The following is a 26132-nucleotide window of genomic DNA, read 5'->3' on the forward strand; positions in this document are numbered from 1 at the left end:
GAATGTATCCAGTCCCCTTTTAAACATTGTTATAGTCCTAGCCTTCACAACCTCCTCAGGTAAGGAGTTCCACAAGTTGACTGTGCGCTGCGTGAAGAAGAACTTCCTTTTATTTGTTTTAAACCTGCTGCCTATTAATTTCATTTGGTGACCCCTAGTTCTTGTATTATGGGAATAAGTAAATAACTTTTCCTTGTCCACTTTCTCAACATCACTCATGATTTTATATACCTCTATCATGTCCCCCCTTAGTCTTCTCTTTTCCAAACTGAAGAGTCCTAGCCTCTTTAATCTTTCCTCATATGGGACCCTCTCTAAACCCCTAATCATTTTAGTTGCTCTTTTCTGAACCTTTTCTAGTGCTAGAATATCTTTTTGAGGTGAGGAGACCACATCTGTACACAGTATTCGAGATGTGGGCGTACCATGGATTTATATAAGGGCAATAATATATTCTCAGTCTTATTCTCCATCCCCTTTTAATGATTCCTAACATCCTGTTTGCTTTTTGACCGCCTCTGCACACTGCGTGACATCTTCAGAGAACTATCCACAATAACTCCAAGATCTTTTTCCTGACTCGTTGTAGCTAAATTAGCCCCCATCATGTTGTATGTATAGTTGGGGTTATTTTTTCCAATGTGCATTACTTTACATTTATCCACATTAAATTTCATTTGCCATTTTGTTGCCCAATCACTTAGTTTTGTGAGATCTTTTTGAAGTTCTTCACAATCTGCTTTGGTCTTAACTATCTTGAGTAGTTTAGTATCATCTGCAAACTTGGCCACCTCACTGTTTACCCCTTTCTCCAGATCATTTATGAATAAATTGAATAGGATTGGTCCTAGGACTGACCCTTGGGGAACACCACTAGTTACCCCTCTCCATTCTGAGAATTTACCATTTATTCCTACCCTTTGTTCCCTGTCCTTTAACCAGTTCTCAATCCATGAAAGGACCTTTTCTTTTATCCCATGACAGCTTAATTTACCTAAGAGCCTTTGGTGAGGGACCTTGTCAAAGGCTTTCTGGAAATCTAAGTACACTATGTCCACCGGATCCCCCTTGTCCACATGTTTGTTGACCCCTTCAAAGAACTCTAATAGATTAGTAAGACACGATTTCCCTTTACAGAAACCATGTTGACTATTGCTCAAGAGTTTATGTTTTTCTATGTGTCTGACAATTTTATTCTTTACTATTGTTTCAACTAATTTGCCCGGTACCGACGTTAGACTTACCAGTCTGTAATTGCCGGGATCACCCCTAGAGCCCTTTTTAAATATTGGCGTTACATTAGCTAACTTCCAGTCATTGGGTACCGAAGCCGATTTAAAGGACAGGTTACAAACCTTAGTTAATAGTTCCGCAACTTCACATTTGAGTTCTTTCAGAACTCTTGGGTGAATGCCGTCTGGTCCCGGTGACTTGTTAATGTTGAGTTTATCAATTAATTCCAAAACCTCCTCTAGTGATACTTCAATCTGTGACAGTTCCTCAGATTTGTCACCTACAAAAGCCAGCTCAGGTTTGGGAATCTCCCTAACAAACCTGAGCTGGCTTTTGTAGGTGACAAATCTGAGGAACTGTCACAGATTGAAGTATCACTAGAGGAGGTTTTGGAATTAATTGATAAACTCAACATTAACAAGTCACCGGGACCAGATGGCATTCACCCAAGAGTTCTGAAAGAACTCAAATGCTTAACAGTTCATGCTTAACAGAGCTGCTCCCAGCACCCCAGTATCTCATAGTTAAAACTGCAGTATACACCAGGTACAGTTTTTCAAGATTAAATGTATTTCATGAAAAAAATATAAATCCTCATGTTGTAATCTGCCAGTAATGGAGATGGGGTGGAACGTTCCCTGTGTGCAGGTTAGATTCTGGTACTAGCCATTGTCAGTGACAGAATGTTGGATTGATCTGCTATAACACTCGCCTAAATGGTTGCACCGGCCCTGTCCCTACCCCTACTCTCATTTTATTCAAGTACAGCCCCTACTGTGGAGCCACCAGCCTTCACTGGCTATCGAAGTAACTGAAAACCCTAAAAATAGATTCTGTGCACATCATTGCATGTAATGCAGGGATCGACAACCTTTGGCACACAGCCCGTAAGGGAAATCCACTGGTGGGCCAGGATGGTTTGTTTACCTGCAGCGGTTGTAGGTTTGGTCGATGACAGCTCCCACTGGCTGCCGTTTGCCGTTCCAGGCCAATGGGGGCTGCAGGAAGCAGCATGGGCTGAGGGATGTGCTAACCACTGCTTCCGGCAACCCCATTGGCCTGGAATGGTGAACCGCAGCCAGTGGGAGCAGCGATCGGCTGAACCTGCAGATGCTGCAGGTAAACAAACCATCCTGGCCCACCAGCGGATTTCCCTGATGGGCCGCGTGCCAAAGGTTGCCGATCCCTGATGTAATGGATGGTATTTAAGTTACTATGCACTGGGTGTAACCACTTCCCCCTTACTTACAATACTTAATTTATTTCAGGCCAATTTGGGCCTACAGCTGGTTGTTATTTATCTATTTATATAGCACCAATTATATACAAAGCTTAGAAAAAACATAATTGCCCCACAGAGCTTACAATATAAGTTTAGCCAAAGCAAGACAAATGATAATCACAGACACAGGTAGGACAAGATAAAGGGGAAGCAGGTGGTGGGGTTGCTTGTTTTAATCTATATTCTTATCTAGTTGGTTCTGTTGATTTTTGTTCTTTGTTTGTCTTAATACTTGCTTGTATGGTATTTTTTGGAACTGGCTGGCTTGAGGGCATGCAGAGATGCACACTTCATTACAGAGTGTGGACTGAGCATTCACGCTAGCACTTTGGCTCTGCACTTCTTTCAGCAGGACTGAGTCCATAGGCAGCCCATCTTCATTACTTAAATGTGCAGCATCTAGAATCTAAATCATGTACATAATTAAATGCAAAACCTTTGTTGATACAACTGAATACCAAAAACTACAGAAATGCAAAATGTAAGGTTCCATTGGCTACATTAGTTCAGCCACATTGCACATACTGGGCCTGATTTCCAACTTGGCCTTAAATTCCTTTTCACATCTGTTTTGTACCTCAGTTATTTAGGTCACTTTAGACATTTACTTGATCTTTAGGTGGAACAAGTACATAGGGTCTGATCTTCAGTCCAGTGAAATCAATGGAACAATTCCCAGGGACTTCAATGTGCTTTGGATCAGGCTAGGGTTGTAAGGCATCCCTTTTCAATCAGAACACCTGGTTGAAAAGGGACCCTGGCAGCTCCAGTCAGCATAGCTGACCGGGCCATTAAAAGTCTGGTTGGCCACCCGCGGATCCCAGGAAGCAGCTGGCATCTCCCTCTGGCTCAGAGGTGTAGGGGTGGCCACAGAGGCTCTGTGTGCTGCCTGTGTCGTGAGTGCTGGCTCCGCAGCTCCCACTGGCTGGGAACCATGGCCAATGGGAACTGCAGGGGCAGTGCCTGCAGGCAGTGGCAGTGGCAGAGCCACTTGTCCACGCCTCTGCCTAGGAGTCAGAGGGAGATGCCAGCCGTTTCCCGGGAGCTGCCTAAGGTAAATGCCATCAGGCCAGAGCCCGCACTTCAGATTCCTCCCATGTCCCAACCCCCTGCTCCAGGCCTGATCCCTCTCCTGCACTCAAACTGCCTCCTGGAGCCCCCTCCCACACTCTGAACCCCTTCGCCCCAGCCTGGAGCCCCCTCTGGCACCCCAAATCCCTTATCTCTGTCCCTAGCCCAGAGCCCCCTCCTGCATCCTGAACGCCTTATTTATGGCCCCACCCTGAAGCCTGCACCCCCAGCCCAGAGCCTGTACCTTCTCTCACACCCCAACCCTCTGCCCTAGCCTGGAGTCCCCTCCTGCACCCTGAATCACTCATTTCTGGCCCCACCCCGGAGCCCATATCCCCAGCCAAAGCCCTCACCCTCTCCTGCACCCCAACCCCCAACCCCAGCCTGGAGCCCCCTCCCACACTCCAAACCCCTTGGCTCCAACTCCCAGCCCAGAGGTGCCACCTGCACCCAAACCCCTAATCTCCAGTCCCATCCCAGAGCCCATATCGCCAGCTGGAGCCCTCACCCACACCCCAACCCCCTGTCCCAGCCTGATTGAAAATGAGCGAGTGAGTGAGTGTGGGGAAGAGTGAGCCATGAAGGGATGGGGCATGTAGTGAGCAGGGGGCAGGGCCTTGGAGAAGGGCCAAGGCAGGGATGGGGCCTCGGGGCAGAGGTGGGGTAGGAACGGGCAAGGGTGTTTGGTTTCCTGCAAACAGATAGTTGGCAACCCTAGATCAGGCACGCACATAACTGTTTCTAAACACAAGTAAGTTTGAATATCAGAGCTGCACACACCAAATCTCAATGTTGGATCCCATGGATATACATTTCTAATGTCAAGCTGTGAAATAGAGTAACTCCTCACTTAATGTTGTAATTATGGTCCTGAAAAATGCAACTTTAAGCAAAATGATGTTAAGCGAATCCAATTTCCCCATAAGAATTAATGTACATGGGGCGGGGGTTAGGTTCCAGGGATTTTTTTTTGCCAGACAAAAGGTATTATTTACATTTTAAACAATTTTAAACAAGCAATTTAATACAGGTATTAAACAGGCTGGCAGCCCCCCATCCGCTCCCCTATCCGCCCCCAGCAGCGCTTCCCTCCTGCCAGCGGACCCTGAGGATCAGCACCTTCCCTCTGCTCCCCCAGCCTCTTGCCTGCGTCAATCAGCTGGTTTGCAGCATTCAGGAGGCAGGGGAAGGAGGGGGGAGGCTGTGCGCCGCGTCCTTGCTCTTCCCCCCCAGCCTCCTGAATGCTACAAGACATCTGAGTGCCACAGGCGGGGGGAGCAGGGGGAGGAGCTGATTCGCGGGTTCCACCGGCGGGCGGGAGGCAGTGGGGGGGGGGAGCTGATGGGGGGCTGCCAGCCATGGACAAAGCAGGTGGCCAAACAATGTTATAGTGGCGCATTGCAGAACATTAAACTAGCATGTTCTGTAACGGAGCAGGGCTGTAAGATCGAAACAAAGTTAAGCGAGAGGATGTTAAGTGGGGAGTTACTGTAGTGTAGCCTTAGCCAGATTTCCACAAAGGGCAGGAAAGCTTGTTTGAGAAGTAAAGACCACTACAGAAATGTTCTAAAAAGTCCACACAAACACAGATTACCAATTTCAAATGGATTTCAAAGTTCCCATAGGTGCTGAGGTTTCTGAGAGAAATGGTGAGGAGATAGAACAGCATTAAATGCTTTTTGAGGACAAGGAACCTGTCAACATAACCCTTGAAAGAAGAGGGCTTCTGAACACAGACTGTAGTTATTTTTTGTGAGTGGCTGTTTGGGAGCTGGTTGCTCTGTCTCTTTGTGTTCTGTCCTGTTTGATTTTTGTCCCCAGCTGCTTGTCCTGGGACGTGTCCCTTTGGCTACTCTCCTTCAAACTTTTTTTTGAGGTGCCTCAATTCATTTTTGTGTGAGCAGAGATACTACAGAAACCTTAAGTGGTTAAATCCTTTCTGAATTATGGCCCCAATCACACTTAAAGCAATATTATATTATTAGTAACAATATATCAGTATCATATTTAAATACATTTTGGAGAGGGGGAAGCCTCTCCTCAGTTAAGGTTGCAACCATTATCCAGGCCTATTTTAGCATCTGTGTAGCTTGAAAATTGCCAGATTTACTCTGAAAACAAAGGAGAATGTTTGTGCAGAAAAAATATCAAATGGTATTTGAATTATAGGTCATTAATTAGGTCATTTTGTCGAACGTTTCTGGCTTCCACATGGTGACGCACCAGTTCTTTAGCCCAATACAGAAGGGTTTTCTGCCTTTGTCCCACAAGATTCCTTTTGTGATTTTTTTTTCTAGTTGCTTGTCAGCTCCCCTCACTGGCATGTTTGAAACACTGTACTCACGTTTTCAGAGCAATGTTCTGCTTCTGTGGTGAAAAACAGAGATGCTTCCTGAAGGCTGGGTCCAGATAGGGTTTTGGTTCATTCACTGAAGCATTAATGGAAAGCCGGGGATTTCCATACACTACTGGTTTTCTCCAGCACTTCCCCATAGAATGGGTTTAGTGCTAAGCTAAACAGGCCTCAGCTCTCATTTTCAGCTCCACATACTTGCAGCCTCTCTCCACTTGTTTCAGCGATGCTAGGCAGACCCTTTGTGATGTTTGGTAGCCTTTTACAGTGAAGGAACTGGCTCTTTAGGATCTCACTGCCAGCTTCTCCTACCTCTTGAGTTACCCAATAGTGAAATGTCAGCCAGATGCCAAGATCAGGTCAGCTGGAGGGGAAGAAAATGCTTGAAGTGTTGGGACTTATATAGCAGCAGGCTTTTTCTGCCCCTACTATCCAGGTAGTGTTCCTAGCTTGTACAGTAGATCCAAACTGTGCTTTCCATCATTCAGCATCATTGTTACATCAGTTTTATGCCTATCTAACTGAAATGACATCAGTGTAATACTGACGTAATGAAGTGGAGAAGTGGGCCCCATATGTCCAAGATGCATGACTTCCCATGGTCCTGAGTCCTACAGTTCTCACCAGACTGCTCTCTATCCTCTAGCACTATTTGCAGAAAACTTTAAGAGTACCATCCTCCCTCATTTCTGTTAGACTTCTCCCCTGGAAACAGATAATAGTTACTAAGAAAAGAAAATCTCAGCCTGTGTCATACTCAGAGGAGTTATTCAGTTCCCCTAAGTCCAGAAGAGGGAGGAGAACGCTCCTGCTCTGACTTGGACCAGTCTGAATCTGATGATTCAGGTGCCTTTTCTTGCAGGACAAACAAAATGAGTTGGTGGATCTTGTTCATTAAAAATAATTAACCCCACCATGCAACTCCCTTCAGTCCAAGACCCCTTCAGGATGAAGCAAAAAAAAGCAGGATACAGTGCCTTTCATGTATCAGAACTGATGGAAGAGATAGTGGACTTTAAATAGGCCAACCTGGAAAAGAAGAGGTCCATCATCAGTGTCACCCAAAAATGATACCAAGTTCAATTGCATAAGACCATCAAATCTGTTTTGGTTCCCAAGGTTGATGACTCCTCCTTCCACCTCAGTCAAGGCCGGTTTCATCATAGGGAAGGCTCAGTTCCTGTGGATGGAACTAGAACTCCAAAGGAAGTTTGAGCTCTCTAAAATGGGCTTTGAATCCTCCTACATTGCAATATAATCATCTTGTAGTCTCAGCTTACACAGCCTTATCCATCACTCACACCCCGCTAGATTCACAGAGTAAGAGATCGTCTAAAGGAAGAATCTTGATAAAGGTAAGAGCTACTGAACTCATCCTGAGTTTTCTGTACTATGCAGCCTGTGACGTTACCAAGTTCTTTGCCAGATCCATCCTCTAACTCCTCAAGGCAACAGAATGATTGTCTCAGGTTTGTAGAGATGTATGTGACCTCCAGGACCAATGTTATCAAGACACTCTTCAATGAGGTGAAAATTTTGAGAGAATTGTTTGAGAAAATGATTAAGGATTCTTTAGACCTGGACAAGATCACACCAAATCAATCCTTTTCAAGAGACTCCAGAGTGAGTGGTAAATCCTTGTACCACAACTTTTAAGTTTCAACCATCCAAAACCATTTTTATTTTTGTCATTCTTGCTCCATCAATGCCAGAAAATATTTTCCAAACCACAACCAGAAAGGGCCCTTGCATGCTGCTTTTCCTGTATGAATGAAGCCTGTTGGCTCAGGAGCTCATCCCTGTAAGAGGAAGATGGAAGAACTTATTTGACCTTGAGCCAATACTACTTCAGCTAGATGGGCTCTTGAAATAGTTGCAGTAGGACTCCTCAAGATTCCATTCCTCTCTCTGTCCTGTCATCTCCTCTTCCCCAGGGCCTCAAAAAATGACAAGTATCAGGGGGTAGCTGTGTGAGTGTGTATCCACAAAAACAATGAGGCGTCCGGTGGCAACTTAAAGACTAACAGATTTATTTGGGCATAAGCTTTTGTGGGTAAAAAACCCACTTCTTCAGATACAAAATGACAGCCATCTCTGGACAATGCAGCAAAACTCATCACCGTAGAGGCCATCGTTACTACACCAGTATTCAAGAAATTTTTTGGTTTCTAGTCAAGATCTTTCACAGAGCAAAAAGAGAACAGAAGGTGTTTTTTTCCCCCAGCCTGGGACTTATCAAGAATGAACCTAGTAGCTTGCAAACCCCAATTCTGGTTGGACACCATCACTAAAGAAGTTGCCTCTCCAGATTTTCTTTGTTCCATTGATTTCAAATAGGCCTATTGTCTTATATGTGTACATCACCAATGCTACCTGCCCTTTGCAATTAGATGACAATATCCAATTTCAGGCAGTGCCTTTTGGCACTTCTCCTCTCATCAAGACTTTAGAAAATATAGTTATGTTGATTAGCTTGTCTCAGTCAGGAAGGCATCCATATTTACCATTGTTTGGATCATCCTAGGGTCAGAGTACAATCATAAGAGGTAGCTGTTTTTTGTACCAGCCAGCAAGATTATCCAGATACTCAAGAACCACAGATTCATAGTCAGTTACAAGAAGAACTCCTTAATTCAGTTTCTGGAACTCATTCACTTCTTCTGGACAAACCTTAGACTGGCCCGTATGCCCACAAGATTGAAAATCTTATCAAGATGTGTGACGAACATCAGAAGTCAGCTCACCAGTGCCTTTCATTACTGGGTATGATGGTGTCCTCTGTAGAGACCAGGCCATCTCTCCTTCTGTAGAATTTTCTCGTTGATGGTTGAATTATGAGAACAGAAGTAAGATCATCTGCTCACTCTTCCTTTTGCACTAGAATTGTCGCTTCCCTCGTGGATATCCCCTCAACACTTCTGTAAGAGTATTTCTCAGACCAGTCCTTGATCAATGAGATGGCAACTTGTCAGGGTGGGGCGCTCCGATGGGCTCCCACATTATTTAGGACAAATGGTTATTCCAGGAATGACATCAGAGCTCTATTTCCAGGAGTTAAGTTGTAAAGAATATGATTGTAACCCCTTTGCCAGGCTGAAACGATAGCAGCAAGGGCCAGGTTCAATACCTAGGGGTCCCTTCCCCACAACGTAATGCAAACCAGCTCGAGCCCCCACCCAGTGACCTGGGAAAATCTTACACACACCCCTGGGCGCCTCAAGGAGGCAATACTTCCCCTCTCGCAAGCATAGACTCTTGGTGTAGCAGAAAAGGTGTAATTACATAAGATAAACAACAACAAGCATTAAATTTGGAAAATACCTTAACTAGAGATCATAGGTCAAACCGTGAGCAAAGACCCACCCCAGCAAATTGGGCCGTGTCCTTCTTTCCGGGCCCTTGAGTCCAGCAACCCCCCAAATCACCCACAGTCCCAAAAGTCCCACAATCCAAAAGTCTCTGTCCCGGGTCAGTGCAGCCCCAGAGCTCAAGAGTCTCTCTGCAGAGGTCCCCCTCCCCAGCCTGGGTAGAAAAGGGGCACCTTACGTGGTTCGGGGCCAACTGCCCTGCCTCTTCGTGGGGTTCTGCTTCCACCAGCCGTCCCCGCAAATGCTCAGCTCCGCTGGCTCTGTGGGCTGCTCCGCTCTGCCAGCTGCTCTGGTCCACCAGCTGTCCTGCGATCTGCTCCGGCCGTCCTCGCAAGTTACTTGGCTCCACTCACCCAGGGCTGCACAAACTGCTCCACTCCGCTCTGCCAGCTGCTCTGCTCCACGGTATTGCTTCAGGCTCCCTCACTCATAAGCACAGTACTCAGTGCTCTCAGCTCAGCAAGTCCAGCTCTTCAGTGATTTCAGCTCTTAGTGATTCCAGCTCATAGTAGGGGAGCCCCAGTGCCAGTGAGTTCAGCTCAGTAACCTGTATCTAGATTCTTAAGGGAATCAAAAATTAACTCTGACATTCCACAGTGGAGAGAGGCACAGGTGGAACTGGTGCTTCTGGCTCACACAAGAAGCCTGCACCACCCAGTACAGATATCTGTCCCCAGCCTCTCTCTCTTGACTGGGTTTTGGAACCCATGTCCCTTGCCTAGCAAGTGCTATTTAATTGATAATGAAACCCTCTATCATAAGACAGTTTTGTAGTTCCTCATTCACTTAATCGGGGTGACAACATTTTATTGCTCCTGCCTCAATAACAATGAAATTGGGGCTCCCACAGCTGTGAAAATAACCATCCCATGCTGCTTTGCGGTATGCTAAGTGGGGTGGGAGTGCTGATGCAAATAACCGAAATACCAATGCAACACTTTAAACTTCTTTCCGCACTCCCCATAATTTACCACCAGATGTCAGGGTGGGGCTCATCCTGACTCTGCTTACATGATATTTAACTACCAGAGCCTAAGATAATCCTTTTGGGAAGCATTAACAAAACATGACAGGAAGACAGTGAGATTTTCTGTCTGCCACTCACATCCTTAAACATGGTGGGTGGCTATGCTATCTTTATTTTTCTTACATGGGCAATACTGACATGTTTTTTTCCTCACTCCCCTCAAATGGCTGAGATGCCTAGGAATATCAGGCAGGAATAAGCAACAGTAATCTTAACAACTCTACTTGCTCAGAAATCCATTGTGTATAAACCAACTGTGGATCCTGCTGGTCTTTCACATTCTCAGTTACCAGGGCCCCTTAGTGCATGCTACACATGCACACACACACTGAACTTTCCATTGTCTGAGACTTGGAACCTGCTTGGAACCAGAGCCATATTACATCTCATAGATCTTGGTTCAGAATTACGGGAGGGATGGAATTTTCTAGAAAGCTTCCAAGTAAGAGGAACATGAGGGAATATGGAGAAATTTGTATTTGTGTGTGTGTGTGGAATAATGCCAATCCCATCTCTACATCTTGGATCAGCTACGTGGTCTGATACAGTTTTCAGGTGGAAAGTTCTTCCATCTTCCTTTGGTCCTCTTCCATAAGGATCTGAAGGGCAGGGACAGGGTGACATTTTTTTTTCTGTTCACCTTCGTGTTCTGCTACCTTTTGCTGCTTCCTATCAATATTAGACTGATGGAGTGATGGATACCCATGTAGGAGAAAGGTGAAATTAGCTTCATTTAATGTAATTTTATTTTTTCTAAATGAGTATCTGCCACTCTGTCAGAACCCACTAGTCTTGACTGAGACTGAAATTTTCCTTCTAGCATGAGGAGCTCTTTTTTCCATATGTAAGTAGAGCTTTGGAAGGAAAGACAGATGAAAACTATTAAAGCATTTCAAGTTGATACTTTTGGTTTTGTTTTAATTTCTTCCTGGAAATTTCTCTGTTGTTTTCTAACTTGTTCTCTAGTTCTCATATTCCTTCAGTATTCCCAGGAGCCAAATATGAGTGCAATACCTCAAAATGCCAGCCAGGGGAGCTGGCAAACAAGTTGGGGGGGAAATCACAAAAGGAATCTTTGCCTCTGAAGCTTGGGGCAAAGGCAGAAAACACATCACACCGCACTGACAGACCAGCAGGTACACACACAGAGAAGTTAAAATCACAGGTAAGAACATCATTTTTATTTTTGTCTGCCTCTAGCTCATGTAGCTTGTTAGAGCCCTTTCAAACTTCCCATTGAAACTTCCTTTCAAAATTGTGATGCCATCTATATTTGAAGAAAATAGGTTGTGATTAAGTCCAGCAAATTCAGGATTTTTATTGGGGATAATCTGAGGCACGGTCCTGCTTCCATGATTTCAGCTGAGGTTATGGACTTAGTCTTGTCTCATTAAAACCAAAAACAACAATGGATTTATTTTAAAAAGGAGTTAATAAGCATACTAAGTGATTTTCAACTGGTTTTGAAACTATTTTTTTCCCTTTAGAATAATAGATTTCCTCAACCCCATGTTATATATTTTTCCTGTAATTATAATGTTTTTATAGGTTTGAGCAAGAGATTAGGCATTAGGAAACAAGTTCTGATCCCATTGGTTTGCTGTGTGATCATGGATAGGTCAGTGTGAGACCCCTCAGTACCTCTGTGAGACCGCTTTTCCCCCCGTATTCCCATGTGCAAAAAAGCAAAAAACACTTTGCCACCTTTGTCTTCAGTTTGAGATACTCAGATGGAAAGCGCTATAGAAGTGAAAACTATTATTAGTATTTAATTAACTGTTTTACAGCCCAGTTATACAATGCTATAATTCTACTTTGGGGTTCTGATTGCAGCATAAGCCACATATATTCTTGTGTTGCACTGTTGCATTTTTATCTGTTATAGAAAAAAATAGAAGGTTCTATTTGAAAAATTGATTTTTATTTACAGTTATGTCATCCAAAAAGGTGCTCTTAGTACTAATATGTTGTAACAATTCTACTATGAGACTTTCATTTGTATGCTGTGCTCTAGGAACATACAGAATACGTAGGCATTATGAGTGTGTGCACAAGCGCACTCACACAAAGCATATACATTCTAATGGAGTTACTTTTTGGAAGAAGATGGAAATGTGTTACACTGAAAACATTAATGGGCTAGATCCTTGATGTGATGCCACTGTCTTCAGAGAACATACCTGAAGGATATTTATCTCTGTGAATTGTACGAGCTAAGGTGATTTTGTAAATGATCCAATTCAAGCAAATATACAAATCAGAGACAAAACAAAACACTCCTCTACCCCTCTCCCCGCACCCTTATATTTGTTTGCTTGTATTTTAACATTTAGGGACATAATTAAAACACAAAATGTTGAGTTTATAAGTCAAATCTTAGATCTCATTGCAAACTTCTTCAATGACAGGCTGTATGACCTTGATTCTTAATACCAAAAAATATCAGGCAGTATATTAGGCAGTACCTAAATAAAATGGCCTGAGTTTTAGAGGTGCTGAGCATGCTCAGTGTATCTGAAAATCAATCCACAGACCACTTATTTAGATATCTAAATGTGGATCTAGATGCCTAACTTTGGGCATCCTATTTTGAAAAGTTTGGCCTAATACTTTATATACCTATAAAGGTATATGTATAAAGCTTAGGGTTTCCTATAGCATACGCCACAATAACATCGAGTGTAAGGAAAGTTCTCTTCTGACTATTCGTCTATTCAAAATTCCCAAACTGGTCTATGCTTTTTTTTTTTTTTTTTTTTAAACTACATATGGGAAGAACACACATCTTTCAGAAAAAATAATTCTTACATTATGTCTTTTTCTTCTACATCACAGGTCTTACTAATTACTTATTTTCAAAGGCCTTTCCAGTATTTGGTTTATCAGAATTAAGAACTGTTGATGTACTTGTATGAAATGAATGTTAGTGATCCATTTCTGTTGCTTTTGCTGACAAATAGAATATTTTGCTAAATTTAAGTATGTTTAAATCTTTCCCCCGATATTACTGTGATTGTTTTTTCTTATTCTTTGATATCATGGCATTTTTGATATGAGAAGTTATCTTTTCTCAAAAAATTTTTTTGGTCATTCTGTATATTCCATTAATCCCAGTTTTGTTTGATGTAATTAATTCCATAACAATATAGTACCTGACATATGTTTGTTCCTTAGGCAAACGTGTAAAACTCTTCAAGTCCGAATGGAGAAGTAGAAAAAGGAGGTTTCTGCTGTTCCTGATGACAATTTTTGATTTTTCCACACACACAAAATATCCTGGCTCCACGCTGGAGCACTAGTTGTGATGAATCCTAGGCTTGGTCGGATTCTAAGGAAGGGCCAGAAGGTTCATTGAGGAATAAAGAGTCAAAACCACTCCAGAAATGTGTTCCAGCCCTGGTTTATTACTCACACAGCAGCAGGTGTGTACAAATACTGGTTTCCACAGTCTTAACAGGATTTTCTGTACCTTATTCTTTACTGTAGTTACTTATAGTGCTCCACATGCCCATGAACCTTGGGTTACTGATAGAAAGAATAATTGGGTGTATCTTCAGGAAAGATGATGTACTCTGCTGCTAAACAGTGTAGAGGTGTCAGCCAACTGTCATCTAGGGTCTTTCCTCTGCCTTTAATGATCTTTCCTCTCCAATCCTGCTCTCAGAGGTAGAACAAACTCATTGAATATGGGTTGGTCAAGAATATACCAAGAACATGTACCAATACTCTACTGGAAGGGATTCAGACACTCCGGAGATGAGAGCAGTATGAGAACTTACATAGAACAGAATAGAAGAATGTACTTGACATTCTCAGCTAGGCATTTTATATTTTCATAGGAAATAGCTCTTCATCCTGCACTGGACCACTCAAAACTCCAGAAAAAGTTCAGCATAAGGCAAAGCAGGGGCTTCTCCTATATTTCTAAAGACTGGTAGATGTTGACTACTTTTGTTTAAAAACAGTATTTTAGATAAAATACTATGGAGACCTGTGCAGTTTCCTGAAAAATATGCAGTGCTCTAAAATGAATAGCGATTTGTCTATAGTTCCAGCTTTAACAATGGTTTGGTACATACTAAGTAGGGATGGACCGAGTGGCAAAGTTCAGGTTAGGTGCCAAACTTTCCCAAAATTCTGACTCTTTTATTTTTATCTGGGGTTTTGATTTGGATCAAGTTTGCCAGAAGCTGGGAATGAGTGACAGGGGATGGATCACTTGATGATGACCTGTTCTGTTCGTTCCCTCTGGGGCACATGGCACTGGCCACTGTTGGAAGACAGGATACTGGGCTAGATGGACCTTTGGTCTGACCCAGTAGGGCCATTCTTATGTTCTAAGTTTTAAAGCCAAGAGCCCAATTCTGCATTCCCTGCACATCAATTGACTTCTCTGGGTGCACATGTAAAAGTAGAACTATGCCCTAAAATGTCATGTTGGCCCCAGTGTGCACTCAGTCTACAATACATCTATTTTCTTCATAATGGAAGGCCCTAAAGAAAGGAATGTGTGCAAATCTAATCCCTGACTAATCCCAACTAGAAATAGTTTATTAAAGACAGGAAAGGTTTGATGTTTGGTGTCTTCAAAGACACTGGGAACTTTAGGGCCATTTGGATGGATTGGGAAATGTTCTGTTTCGTATCCAGAATAAGCTTTATCTACTAGTTCAAGCACAGAATAGAGCATCAGGAGACCTAGATTTCTCTTATACTGACTTACTGTGGGATTCTTGGGAAACTGCTTAGACCAAAATTTTCAAATTTAGATGGCTAAAATTTTGCGAAGTTCCTAAGTGACTTAGGCACCAAGGGGCCTAAGTCTCATTAAAAATTAATGATCCTATGTTACTGCAATCATCTCAGGAAACAGCCTGATTTTCAGAGATGCTGAGCACGTAGAAATGTAACTGAAGTCACTCAAGTTTGAAAATTTTGGTCTATGTGACTTGCCTAAGCCAAATATCAAGTCTCTGGCAGACCAGGACAACAACCTGACTCTCAGCTCTCTCCTTTAACTAGTAGATCATGTGTACGCTATGGAAAGTATGGTTGAATGGTGTTAAAGTTTCCAGAGCCTTTGAAACAGTTTCTTGAGCTCCCAGAGTCTTGGTTGCCTACAGCTGGGCACATGTAAATCCCCATATACCTACTGTGTAGTCAGGGGCGGCTCCAGGCACCAGCACGCCAAGCATGTGCTTGGGGCGGCAAGCCACGGGGGGCACTCTGCCAGTCGCCATGAGGGTGGCAGGCAGGCTGCCTTCAGCGGCATGCCTGCGGAGGGTCCACTGGTCCCACGGCTTCAACAGCCTCCCGCAGGCTACCATTGAATCTGCGGGACCGGTGACCTCCCTCAGGCAAGCCGCTGAAGGCAGCCTGCCTGCCATGCTTGGGGCAGCAAAATGCCTAGAGCCGTCCCTGTGTGTAGTACATCTGGATTTATGTGCCTAACTGTAGATACCCGTGTTTGAAACTTTTATCCTTAACATCTCTGTGTTCTAGTTTTTTCACTTCTAAAAGGGAATAATAAAATACTTATCTTACGTGAGTGTTATGAGGCTTATTTAGTTAACCTTTATAAAAAACATTAAGATTCTCAGATGCAAGGCATTATAGAAATGCATAGTAGTACAATTATATCAGCAAGTGCCTGCCAATCTTATAAGCTGATCTTTTTCAGAGTGGATGAACATGCACAAGTGGCAATACAAACTGTCATCTGCTTTCATGAATCGCATATGAATGATAGTTTATGGCAAGCACACTATGGATTTCAGAGTTCCAAGAAATAGTGCATGCCCATCTGTTCAAAAGATTTGTTTCTAGCCTAGATCTTCATTTGCAGAGTACAGGAAACTAAAAACCATTGACAGATGTTTCTGGTTGTGCGGGCCCACATTGATTCTGAATTCTAATACTACTATTAGGCTTTTAAAAGAAAAACATGGTTATTCCCATAGAAATGTGTAACTAGCACAAGCCAGTTGGGTCTATTCCCTGTTAGGAAAAGTTCACAAATGAATTGTTTTTCTGAGCCTCTTTTATTAATGTTTTTTGGAAATGTTAATGCTTTACTATGAACAAGAATTTGGAAGCAGAAAAGGAAGGAAGTGTCCTGTGTCCACATAAGAGAGGTCCTTCTTGTTGCATGATTACAGAACTCTGCTTCCATTGCCAACTATTACAAATATAAGGCATAATTCTGTAAAACTTTATTCACATGAATAAGGATTGGCATCAGAGGGTCCAATAGACAAGCATGTATGAATGTTATCATATGTAGAAATAGGTTAATTTAGCATATTTACCTTATCGTTGTGTCTTGGAGAATAATATGAAACTCAGGGTACATAGCCAGGAATTTCTGTGAAATGTCTCATCCCTTACTTATTTAGTTTAAGGGGAAGCTGGTAGAAATGCCTATATTTAGGTTGCCTAATGTTATCCATTATAAGAGATTCTTGCAATTTTTTCTGTTAAGAAGGTCTCCTAATTCCATTGTTGGCAGCAGGCCTTAGAGATCCCCCTTTTCTTTGTCCCATGAAATTCCAATTAGATTAGAGTGAGAAATATAGTATTAAAAATCACTAGTTCCCTCCTTTCGCTTGTGTTTCTCAGAAAACTGTTGATGGCCTGCCAAAATCACTGAATGTTCCCAGGCCCAGAGCAAGAGCATTACCACACACTCCTTTGGGAACACAAGAGGGTTGGCAAAGGAGCTGTAGCAGGGTTGGAGAGAAGAGAGCTGTGCTGGGTCCTCCAGATCCAGAAATGGCCATTTCCACTATTCCATAAGCCTTCGCCCAGGGAGTAGCATGTGGCACAGAATCTCCACCAACTCCTGAGGGATGGGAGAGAGAAAGAGATACACAGCTTTAATTCAGTTCCCTTGTGTATATGCATTATAATATAGTCTTTAAACTACATTATAACATACTATTTTGTCCCCACAGAACATCTGCTTTATTCAATGCACAGGATAGGCGCACAGGGGACAGCTTTAAAGTTGCATAGGCAATCATAAATCTGGAAATTCCTAACTTTTGAATGCTTGACTTTGCAACCTAAATTACATACTTTTAATATAATTGTTGTGTGTATAATATGTATTAAAATCAAAAGAACTGTCTGTCAATAAGCTGAAGATGTTCAAAGTATTGTAAAAAATAGCTAATGAACACAGAATGATCCAGTACACACTGATTTCAAAATATTGTGCACTGTTGTCTGGCTACTTATCTTCTAAAATTATTAAACTATTAAGTGAGAATAATTAGATGTCCCAGTTAATCCTATAAACCACTCTATGGTTAGCAAATACATATAGATGTATTTACCACTCTTAATTAATAGATATTTATATCAAAACACGCTGTATCACATATGGACTGGATCCTTCAACCCTTACACACACAGGAATAAATGACCTTAATGCAAATTGTCTCATTGGGTAAAGAGGAACTAATCATGTAAGTAAAGGTTGCATTTATGGGCTTGATCTTACCGCCACAGGTGTAGAGAAGTGTAAGCCTTGGTCCTTGGCTAGCAGGAGCTGTTATAATGGGGGTTCATACCCAGGGGAGGGAAGATGCTGTTTGCACTATACCACACTCCTGGGAATTTCACAAGTGGAAGGCCGCTTTAATTTGCATTCAGGGTTCCAGGGCTGGAATCTGCCCAGAGTCTACCCAATCACCTGGTTCTGCCCCCTCCTGGCTAACAATATCAACTTTTTGGGCTACACAGGGTAAGTCTGAGGATCAGCTTCATGACATCTTCTGAGGCCTGGTCTATACTACACAATTAGGTCGATGTAAGCTGCCTTGCGTCGACTTAGCTGTGGAGGTGTCTTCACTTAAATTTGGCTCCTGCTGATGTAAGTGCCCCTCTATGTCAACTTAGTAATACCACCTTTTTATAGGATGTCTTTTGAGTTTGAGATCATTGAAGATCTCCTGGTTAAAGCCAGGGTGGTCTCTTGGCATACTGCCTATCTTTCCATGAAGAGGTTACGGATGATGTAATTAGGTTGACGGTGTTAGTGTAGACACCATGTTGCTTATGTTGACTATTACTGGCCTTCAGGAGCCATCCCACAATGCCTTACACTGGCTATACAATCGATACAAATGCTTCTGAGAGGATGTGCACTGCCGACACAAAATGCCAAATGTACACACACCAAGCGATTTAATAACTGTGGTGGCTGTATGCTGATGCAAGTTAGGTTGATATAATTTTGTAGTGTAGACATGGCCCCAGTTATGCTGGCAAGAGATAGTGTAGCCTAGGGCTGAATCTAAACATTTACTCTCCCACATGAAGAAATGTGTTAAGGTTCAGTTGTATTAAATTATATAGTGTTGTTTTAAAATAAAGCAAGTGTGTTCACATACAATTACAGCCAACTTACAGCAGCCACTCTCCAATTTAAATTAAAAAGTCTGCAACTGCAGAGTAATTATACTTTAATTGCTCATTTAGAACATAGAAATGAAGTAAGTCTAATTCGTTGTATTCATAATATAACAACCGTGTGAAAAAAGATATTAGCATAAAGGGAGCAATTATGTTCCAAGTATGAACAAATTAATTCAAATACATATTTAGGGTGTTAAAGGTGTTATGTCCTTTTTTCCACTAAGCGCCAGAAAAGTTAATTTTCAGATTTATTATTAAATGAAAAGTTGGTTGGAATTTATTTGTGCCCATTTGGAGTGTTACTGTTCTCTTAGGATTTTAAAGATTGAGTATATACTGCTGTCAAACCTTGTTTTTCCATAAAAAAGTATATTGGCACAATACCTTGCCTTCCAGCTGCTCAAATGAAAAGCTATCCAAAACCAAACATTTCTGTAAATAACACAGATAGATATTAGCTAAAGTTTAACTGACTATTTAGGAAATTGACTTCAGCATCCAAGGGATCTATTCTCCCCCTAATGTGTGTGCGTGTATAACTTTGCCATTAACATTAATGGATGATGTGTGCTTACTCATAACAAGAGTTGCATACTACATAAAGGCAAGTACAGACCACTATGTGAGTCACTCAAATTAACTGGATGTGACCTGTAAGTTAAAAGAAAAAAGGACAGGTGGAGCAGCATCAGTGCTGGCACAGGAAAGCAGTTAAAAATGCCAATGAAATAATAGTAATGAAAAACAAACTAAAAAATAAAGTCAGTGAGGCTTGATTTCATCTTCCATATAAACATGATTGACATCCAGTGCAATAGTGTTTTGCTGTACTGTACAACTGACTGTCAGAAAGATTTATTATAGCACTGTCTATCCCGGTATCATAATGCTAGTGGGTGCTACCTAGATGAAGTGCTAGATTTTTTTAAAAGTCCGATGCCTGTCATTATACAATTGTGTGCCTTATTACAGCAATTGTACATCTGCTGTGAAAACAGCCATGTAGATATGTAACTGACCATTTCGGGGTGCAAATGCTCATTTTGCTTGAACATGTATACCTGTTTGTCCATGCAGTGCCATAAATACCTTTGGTGTTACAAAAATAATAACTAGAGTTTGCATATACATTGCTACACACATTCAAAGGCTTCTGACCTGGAAATCTGACTATAAAATCATTATATCTGTAGATCAACTCATATAATATATGTGTATTGGAGTAGTACATGTGATAATTTGCAGAGCCATATGATAAAGTGAATATTATTGTATACCTTTTACCAACTCAAAGGTGTAAAACATGACCCTGCTACTGTCCAACAGCAAGTAGTGTTAAACAAGGTTCAGGATTTGGTACACAGGGACCTTAGTCTACTTAGTCTCATGGCAAATCACTAGGAAAATCATGCCAGTGGTTGGAAATCTGTTGACTGAAACACACAAAGGAAAAAATCAAAACCAAGTAAAAAGCACGGAAAAGGAAATTGAGTGATTGAGCAAAACAAACTTAATTAAAATATATCAAAGCCTCTTTTTTTAGAAAGGGTGAATATTGGTTAGAGTCTCTTATTCTGTCAAACAGTCCTGTTTGGTGGGGAAGAAAAGATTAGTTCTGTTGTTCAATTTCGAGCTGGGAATGATAATCACTTTCCTGCTTTTGACAGAAGACAAACACAGAAGGGAGAGAAGACACAGGATAGTAAAGATGGCGGGGGTGGAAATATGATTTTTGTTGATGTCCTTAGAATACAGATCAGCTGGTCAGTCATGGATGGATACTCTGTGCTGGCAAGTCAGCTACAACAGTTGTTGCTGTGTACCCTGGCTTGCCTCGTTGGATAGGAACATCATATGGTTGGTCTGGTCAGGTTCTTCTTTCACTGGTCCTTCTTGGGCCAAGCATTGCTGAATGGGCATCTCATCTCCCTTTGCTGGTGCCATGCAGTATAGTTGATTTCAAGATCAGGAGAGAAGCTGAGAGAGAGAGAGAGAGAGAGTGGACAGGAGAAAGGTAATGGGGGATGAAAAGGGATAAATGAGAGAAAGGAAAACAGTGGAATCTCACCAGTATCAGGCTGGGCTCCTTGCTGGTGCAGCGGTGATGGTTGAGCCCCCTCACTGGAGTATCAGGGTCTGGGTGTTGTAGCAAAAATCCTTCCACCACAGCCACAGTGGTGATAGAAGTCTTTTTTTTCTTTCCACAAGTCTCTTTTTAGGGCCCCAGAAACAGGTCATGGGTGGAATGGTCCCATCCACTTAGTATTTTGTCCACTAATTAGGCCTAATTTTCAAAGCATCTATTTTGGTCCATTAATTTCCAATCCCCTACTACTTTTGTTTACCTGTCATAATTTTAACCCAATCTTTGGGTGGTATCAGTTTAAATTAAGCCAGTCTTTCTGTCTCTTCCTTAAATTTTTTTTTAAACAATTTTGTATAGCAGGCCACTGTAACAATTCATGAACCCTTTACTCACTTTCCACTGGTGTGTTTGCTAAGTAGACTGAGGTCTCTGTACATCAAATCTCCAGCCTTGTTTAACATTTTACCCAATAATCTCCCTCCTGGGGATTCATCCTAGCATTCCAAACCTCTGGGCAGTTTCAAAGGGCTGCTATCTAGGGGGAGGGGAGAATGCTACAGAAATGTTTCCTTCTCTTCCTATATCTCCCATTCCATCTAATATGGAATTCTTCTTCTCTCAGATAACACTGGTCTGAGTATACAATATTTCAACTTGGATCAGCAACAGATTTAAAGACTCCTCTTTGGTGAATTTCAGGGCTAAAAATATGCTTCAGTCTGACTTGTATAACTGCAAATCTGGGAACTTGTCTTTTAGTAGTATAAGGTTTTCTCAGTGCTGAGGAAGCCAGAATAGAATACACATCAGAGGGATTATTCTTTCATGGGGTGCATTGTGATCATGAGAGTCCTCCCACCTATCCTGCATTGGCCATGGTGCACAAGGTGTAAACAGCCATGGCCATTCAGTACCCACCCTTTTTGGGGAATCTAGCATTGCTAGTAGGGTTTTGACTCTCCCAGGCACTCCATTTGACCATTGACTACAAGAGAATAGGCCTGTTTAATTTACTACAATTGCCTATATATTTTTCAAATTAAAGTAGCATAAATCTTCCTGGGGAATGGATCTGGAGTAGGTATGCTGTGTTGGCCATTTTATTTTTTGAATGCATAACACAATAATATGTAGCCTGACTTTTGTATTATTTCTTGATTATTTTTTTCAGACAATTGTGCAGAATAGAAATAGTCATATGAGGCTGCTTCAGCCAGTGAAAACTCGGTAAAATAAGAGCAGTGTAATAAACATATATCATAGAAATCACAGAGCACAATTTTATTACTGCTTTTTGAGTGCAAATTCTAGAAATTTCCCAGTGTTGAAGGCAAAACTAAGTAATGAAACTCCTAAATCAATCCTTTTAAAATTCTGCTCAATGTTTCTGCTCTGCAGAGCTGACAAGAGCTGTATGCAAATGATTTTGCTGAGGGCAAAGGAATGCTTCATCATTAACAAGCATGACCCTTCTCTCTATGATCAAAATGTAAAACATATGGCCCTTGATGTTATAGACTGTGATTGTGACCAATCCAATGCATTGCTCCTGAAGAGTAGGGATAGTGTCTCTTGACACAATTTTATATTAAAAAGTCACATGATCATTAATTGTATCCACTGACACAGCAGAAATATTCCTGAAATTAATATTTCTTTAACATAACAGAGGTTGTTTTTTAAATGTTTCATGTTTAAAATACAAATCAGACATAGGGAAAATCCAATTACTGTGAAATATTTTGTCTCCGACTTGCTTTCCCTGTGGTCCTTCTGGTTTATGTTAGCTTGGGTGAAACTGCTCAAGTGAAATTTTTGATAGTTATTGTATGAGCAGTGAATAATAGGGTAAACCTAGCTCTTGCTTATGCTATATGGGATTTTCTTCTAAAATGCTCCCTTCCCCCCACTAAATTATTATTGCTTGCTAAAACGTAGTTAGTCTTTAACAGGATAATACATCTTAATATAGTATGAAAATATGAAGAAATAAGAAGCAAGTCTCCAAATCACCCTTTCTGTTCAAGGGCAGCCAATAAAAGTGTTGTGAAAGCAGAGTTGTTACAACAGACATCCTCTTATGTTGGAGCTGATGCAAAGGGCCGGCTCCAGGCACCAGCATCTCAAGCAGCTGCTTGGGGCGGCAATCTGCAAGGGGCGGCAGTCCATGTGTTTTTGCCCCCAAGCAGCACGCCAAATTGCCGCCACGGACGGCGGGGGCAGTCCGTGTGCTGTTAGGGCGGCACACGCGTTTCCACGGCGGCGGCAATTCAGCAGCAGCTTCAGCTGTTGAAGACAGAAGCTGCCTCTGAATTGCCACCACCGCGGAAATGGGCATGCCGCCCTAACAGCACACAGACTGCCCCTGCCTTCTGTGGCGGCAATTCGGCGCGCTGCTTGGGGCAGCAAAAACAGTAGAGGCGGCTCTGCTGATGGAGGTAGCACAGAAAGCTCCTGTAAAAATTAATACTTCTGACTGTGTGGGGCCTCATATTTTGTGGCCTATGGAATTTTTTCAAAACAGAAAACCCCACATTTTTAAGCACAGTCACAGTTCAGATAACAGCTTCCTTCAGGCCCTGTGAGGCAAAGCACTGAAGTACATGTGTCACTTAAGCAATGAGTAACCCCATTTTCATGTCAGTGGGACTGATCACTTGCTGATAATCATGCCCACATATAAGTGCTCCTCTACACTGCAGTCTCATAAACCCATTTCCACTACATAACACCAGATGCTATATCTAAAGTTTTGATATTCTTTAATTTTCTTTTTCTTTACAGGTAACCCGATAGCTAAAGACAACTCAAGTCTATCTCAAGGCTGATAATGCTAACAGAGCAGGAATTTCATACCTCCCTCCAGGCAATCCTTGAAGTGAGTTTACACTGCTGGGGTGCATTGGCTTGTAATCAGCAACAGCTTGAGATCAAAACTACTGGAAAGTCATTGTGAACTTTTCTGTCACAGAGATTTCAACTGATTGAACTATGTACACTTACAAAATTGCACTTGCTGAGGAATTTATGGCTGCAATCTAAAGCGGTGATGCTCAGAGGGTGTAGAAGAGGCAACAATCTTTCGGGTTCTCCATTCCAGACTGACGGCTTTTCATCTTTACAAAAGCAGTCTTCGAAATGTACTGGTTCTTTCACTCTGAAATGTTCCCTGGTTCTATGTACAAATTGCTGGTGGGACTGCACGCTACTTTAATCAAATTTATGTTGCAGAACTTGTCCTTTGGCATAGCGCAGTTTTAGACATTTTTATTTGTATTTCTAATCTTGGATCTCTGAAAGGCTACATGTTTCAACATCTTGAAGTTGCTTTTGTTATAGGAATGGAAATATATATCCATTGTTAATAATTATTGTTGACAAGTAATAGTTATCGGAATACATCAATCATATAAGAATGTATAGCCAGCCTGACATGTTTCCCTAAGGCTAACCAACTACTGTAGCTCTTTGGCAGTTTCATTATAAGTATTTTATAACTTTAAAAATATACATTTCCATTTAGTTTGAAGATGATGGGTGTTTCTGGTATGTCCTTTACTTTCTTAACCTTAAGTCCTTTCAAGTTGACAGTAAGCAGTAAATGACATTAGCTAGTCCCTTTTTGTAAAGGTAGACAGGGATGCATGCAAGTTTTACAATTCTGAGATTGGATGTCATTCATTCAGTTTCTTTTAGTTATTTATTTTTTTAAACTATCTCTTGCTTGAACACAAGTACTATCTGGATGCTTACGTAGATGTCTGCTCAGTTTGTTAATAGAGGAAAAAAATCTTTTCCCCCCAATCTGAAGTTCATAAATGTTTTGCTTACAGTTATTCATTCCAGGTCTTCTGGGGCCTTTCCATAGTCATTTCCCCAAATTAACATTTATTTTCCTATTTTCTATTTCCGTAGCAAATTTTTGTGATGTACTGTTCTATGAAACCCTTAATATTTAAAGGCCTTAAACATATATGAATTTTGTTTCTAAGTTATTACAGAATGTATAATTTTATACTCCTTTTAATATATTCAGTACCACTGGTGATACTAAGAGAAAGGAACCCTGATCATTCATTGTTGTACTGTACTGATGCTGCATAAGCATGCTGACCGGAGAGAGAGAATGAGAGTTATATAGTATGCTTTATTGTCTAAATAGAGACAAAGACCACAGCAACTCAGACCTAGTGAAAATATTTGTGTGGGCAGTCTCATTCAAATGGCCTGCATGGTTACCGGTATTTTTAAAACAGCAGGGAGAAGTCCTTTTATAGTTACAACCCATTGACATGGCTAATTAGATATAAATTGGGTTCCATGATGGATGAACACACTGGAGTGCTCTGGTTAGTCACAGTATCCTAGGTTCTTCCAAGAATATTTCATTAAACCTCCCATGTTATTGCACAGGAGATCTAAAAATTAATGATTGTTGGGAATAATTTGAGATGTACATTTCATCATTCTGCTGAGAAATAATCAAAAATATTGGCAGGGAAAGATATTCTTTTCTGATTAAAATTTAATTTGGATAAACTGTAGCACCACTAGCTATATCAGTTTTTTCAAATGCATTAATATTGTATGGATTTGTGCTAAAAGAGCATCTTAAGGAGAAAAGAAATTCCTTTGTTTGGAACAGTACAAATTATAAATGTGTTATTTTGTAGAATATTAGTTTGGCCTTAATTTGGTCAAAATACTGTATCATGCTTCTCAAGATTTGTTTCCTTTGACTTTGTTCTCTGAATCAACACTGAAAATACTGTATTATATACAAGTGTAACACATGCTTATCAATAGGTGAAAATAAATGGATTTTCAAATATACTGAATAGATTATCTGCAGTAGATTAATGTTGTGACTATTCATAACAAGTGAATAAAATTGTGATATCAAATTGACTCCCCTGTATGGATATGCACTTAGAAGATCAGTTCTGTTTACCCATAGAGCAAAGGTTTTTATACCCAGTGGAAAAGAAGATCATGAACTATATTAATTTCATGTTTCCTTAGAAAAACTTGGAGCAAATTCTACCTTTTTCAATTTTCAGAAGGAAGGAGTTTGAAGAGATATTTTAGTATTGTTTTCTGTGACACATACTGTCATGTTTCAAACGATAAATATTAGAGTTGAGCAAAATTCAGAATTACGATCCTGTGGGATACTTTGATATACAAGCATTTGGTTTTGGGACAAAATATTAAAAATTTTTCACAGAAGGGAAATTGTGAAAAAAAAATTGATTTGGACATTTTTGACCAAAACAAAGCATTTAGCCATT

The 26132-nt window shown here is 41.3% G+C and overlaps 1 protein-coding gene across 2 annotated transcripts in view; it reads left to right on the plus strand.

The window, feature by feature from the left end:
- Positions 1-25654, plus strand: part of TAFA2 (TAFA chemokine like family member 2) — a 319861-nt gene extending 294207 nt beyond the window's left edge. The window contains exons 5-6 of one of the 2 annotated variants that reach the window (XR_005592672.1): positions 13509-13756; positions 23626-25654. Coding sequence is in view for 1 of the 2 variants with exons in the window: in XM_039519966.1 (XP_039375900.1) it covers positions 23626-23637 (12 nt within the window). In the remaining variant the exon portion in view is untranslated. The remainder of the gene's footprint in view (positions 1-13508; positions 13757-23625) is intronic. The other variant, XM_039519966.1, reaches the window with a different exon arrangement.
- Positions 25655-26132: the final 478 nt, after the last annotated feature.

This window comes from Mauremys reevesii, linkage group 1, assembly GCF_016161935.1.
Source record: "Mauremys reevesii isolate NIE-2019 linkage group 1, ASM1616193v1, whole genome shotgun sequence".
NCBI classification, from domain to species: Eukaryota; Metazoa; Chordata; order Testudines; family Geoemydidae; genus Mauremys; species Mauremys reevesii.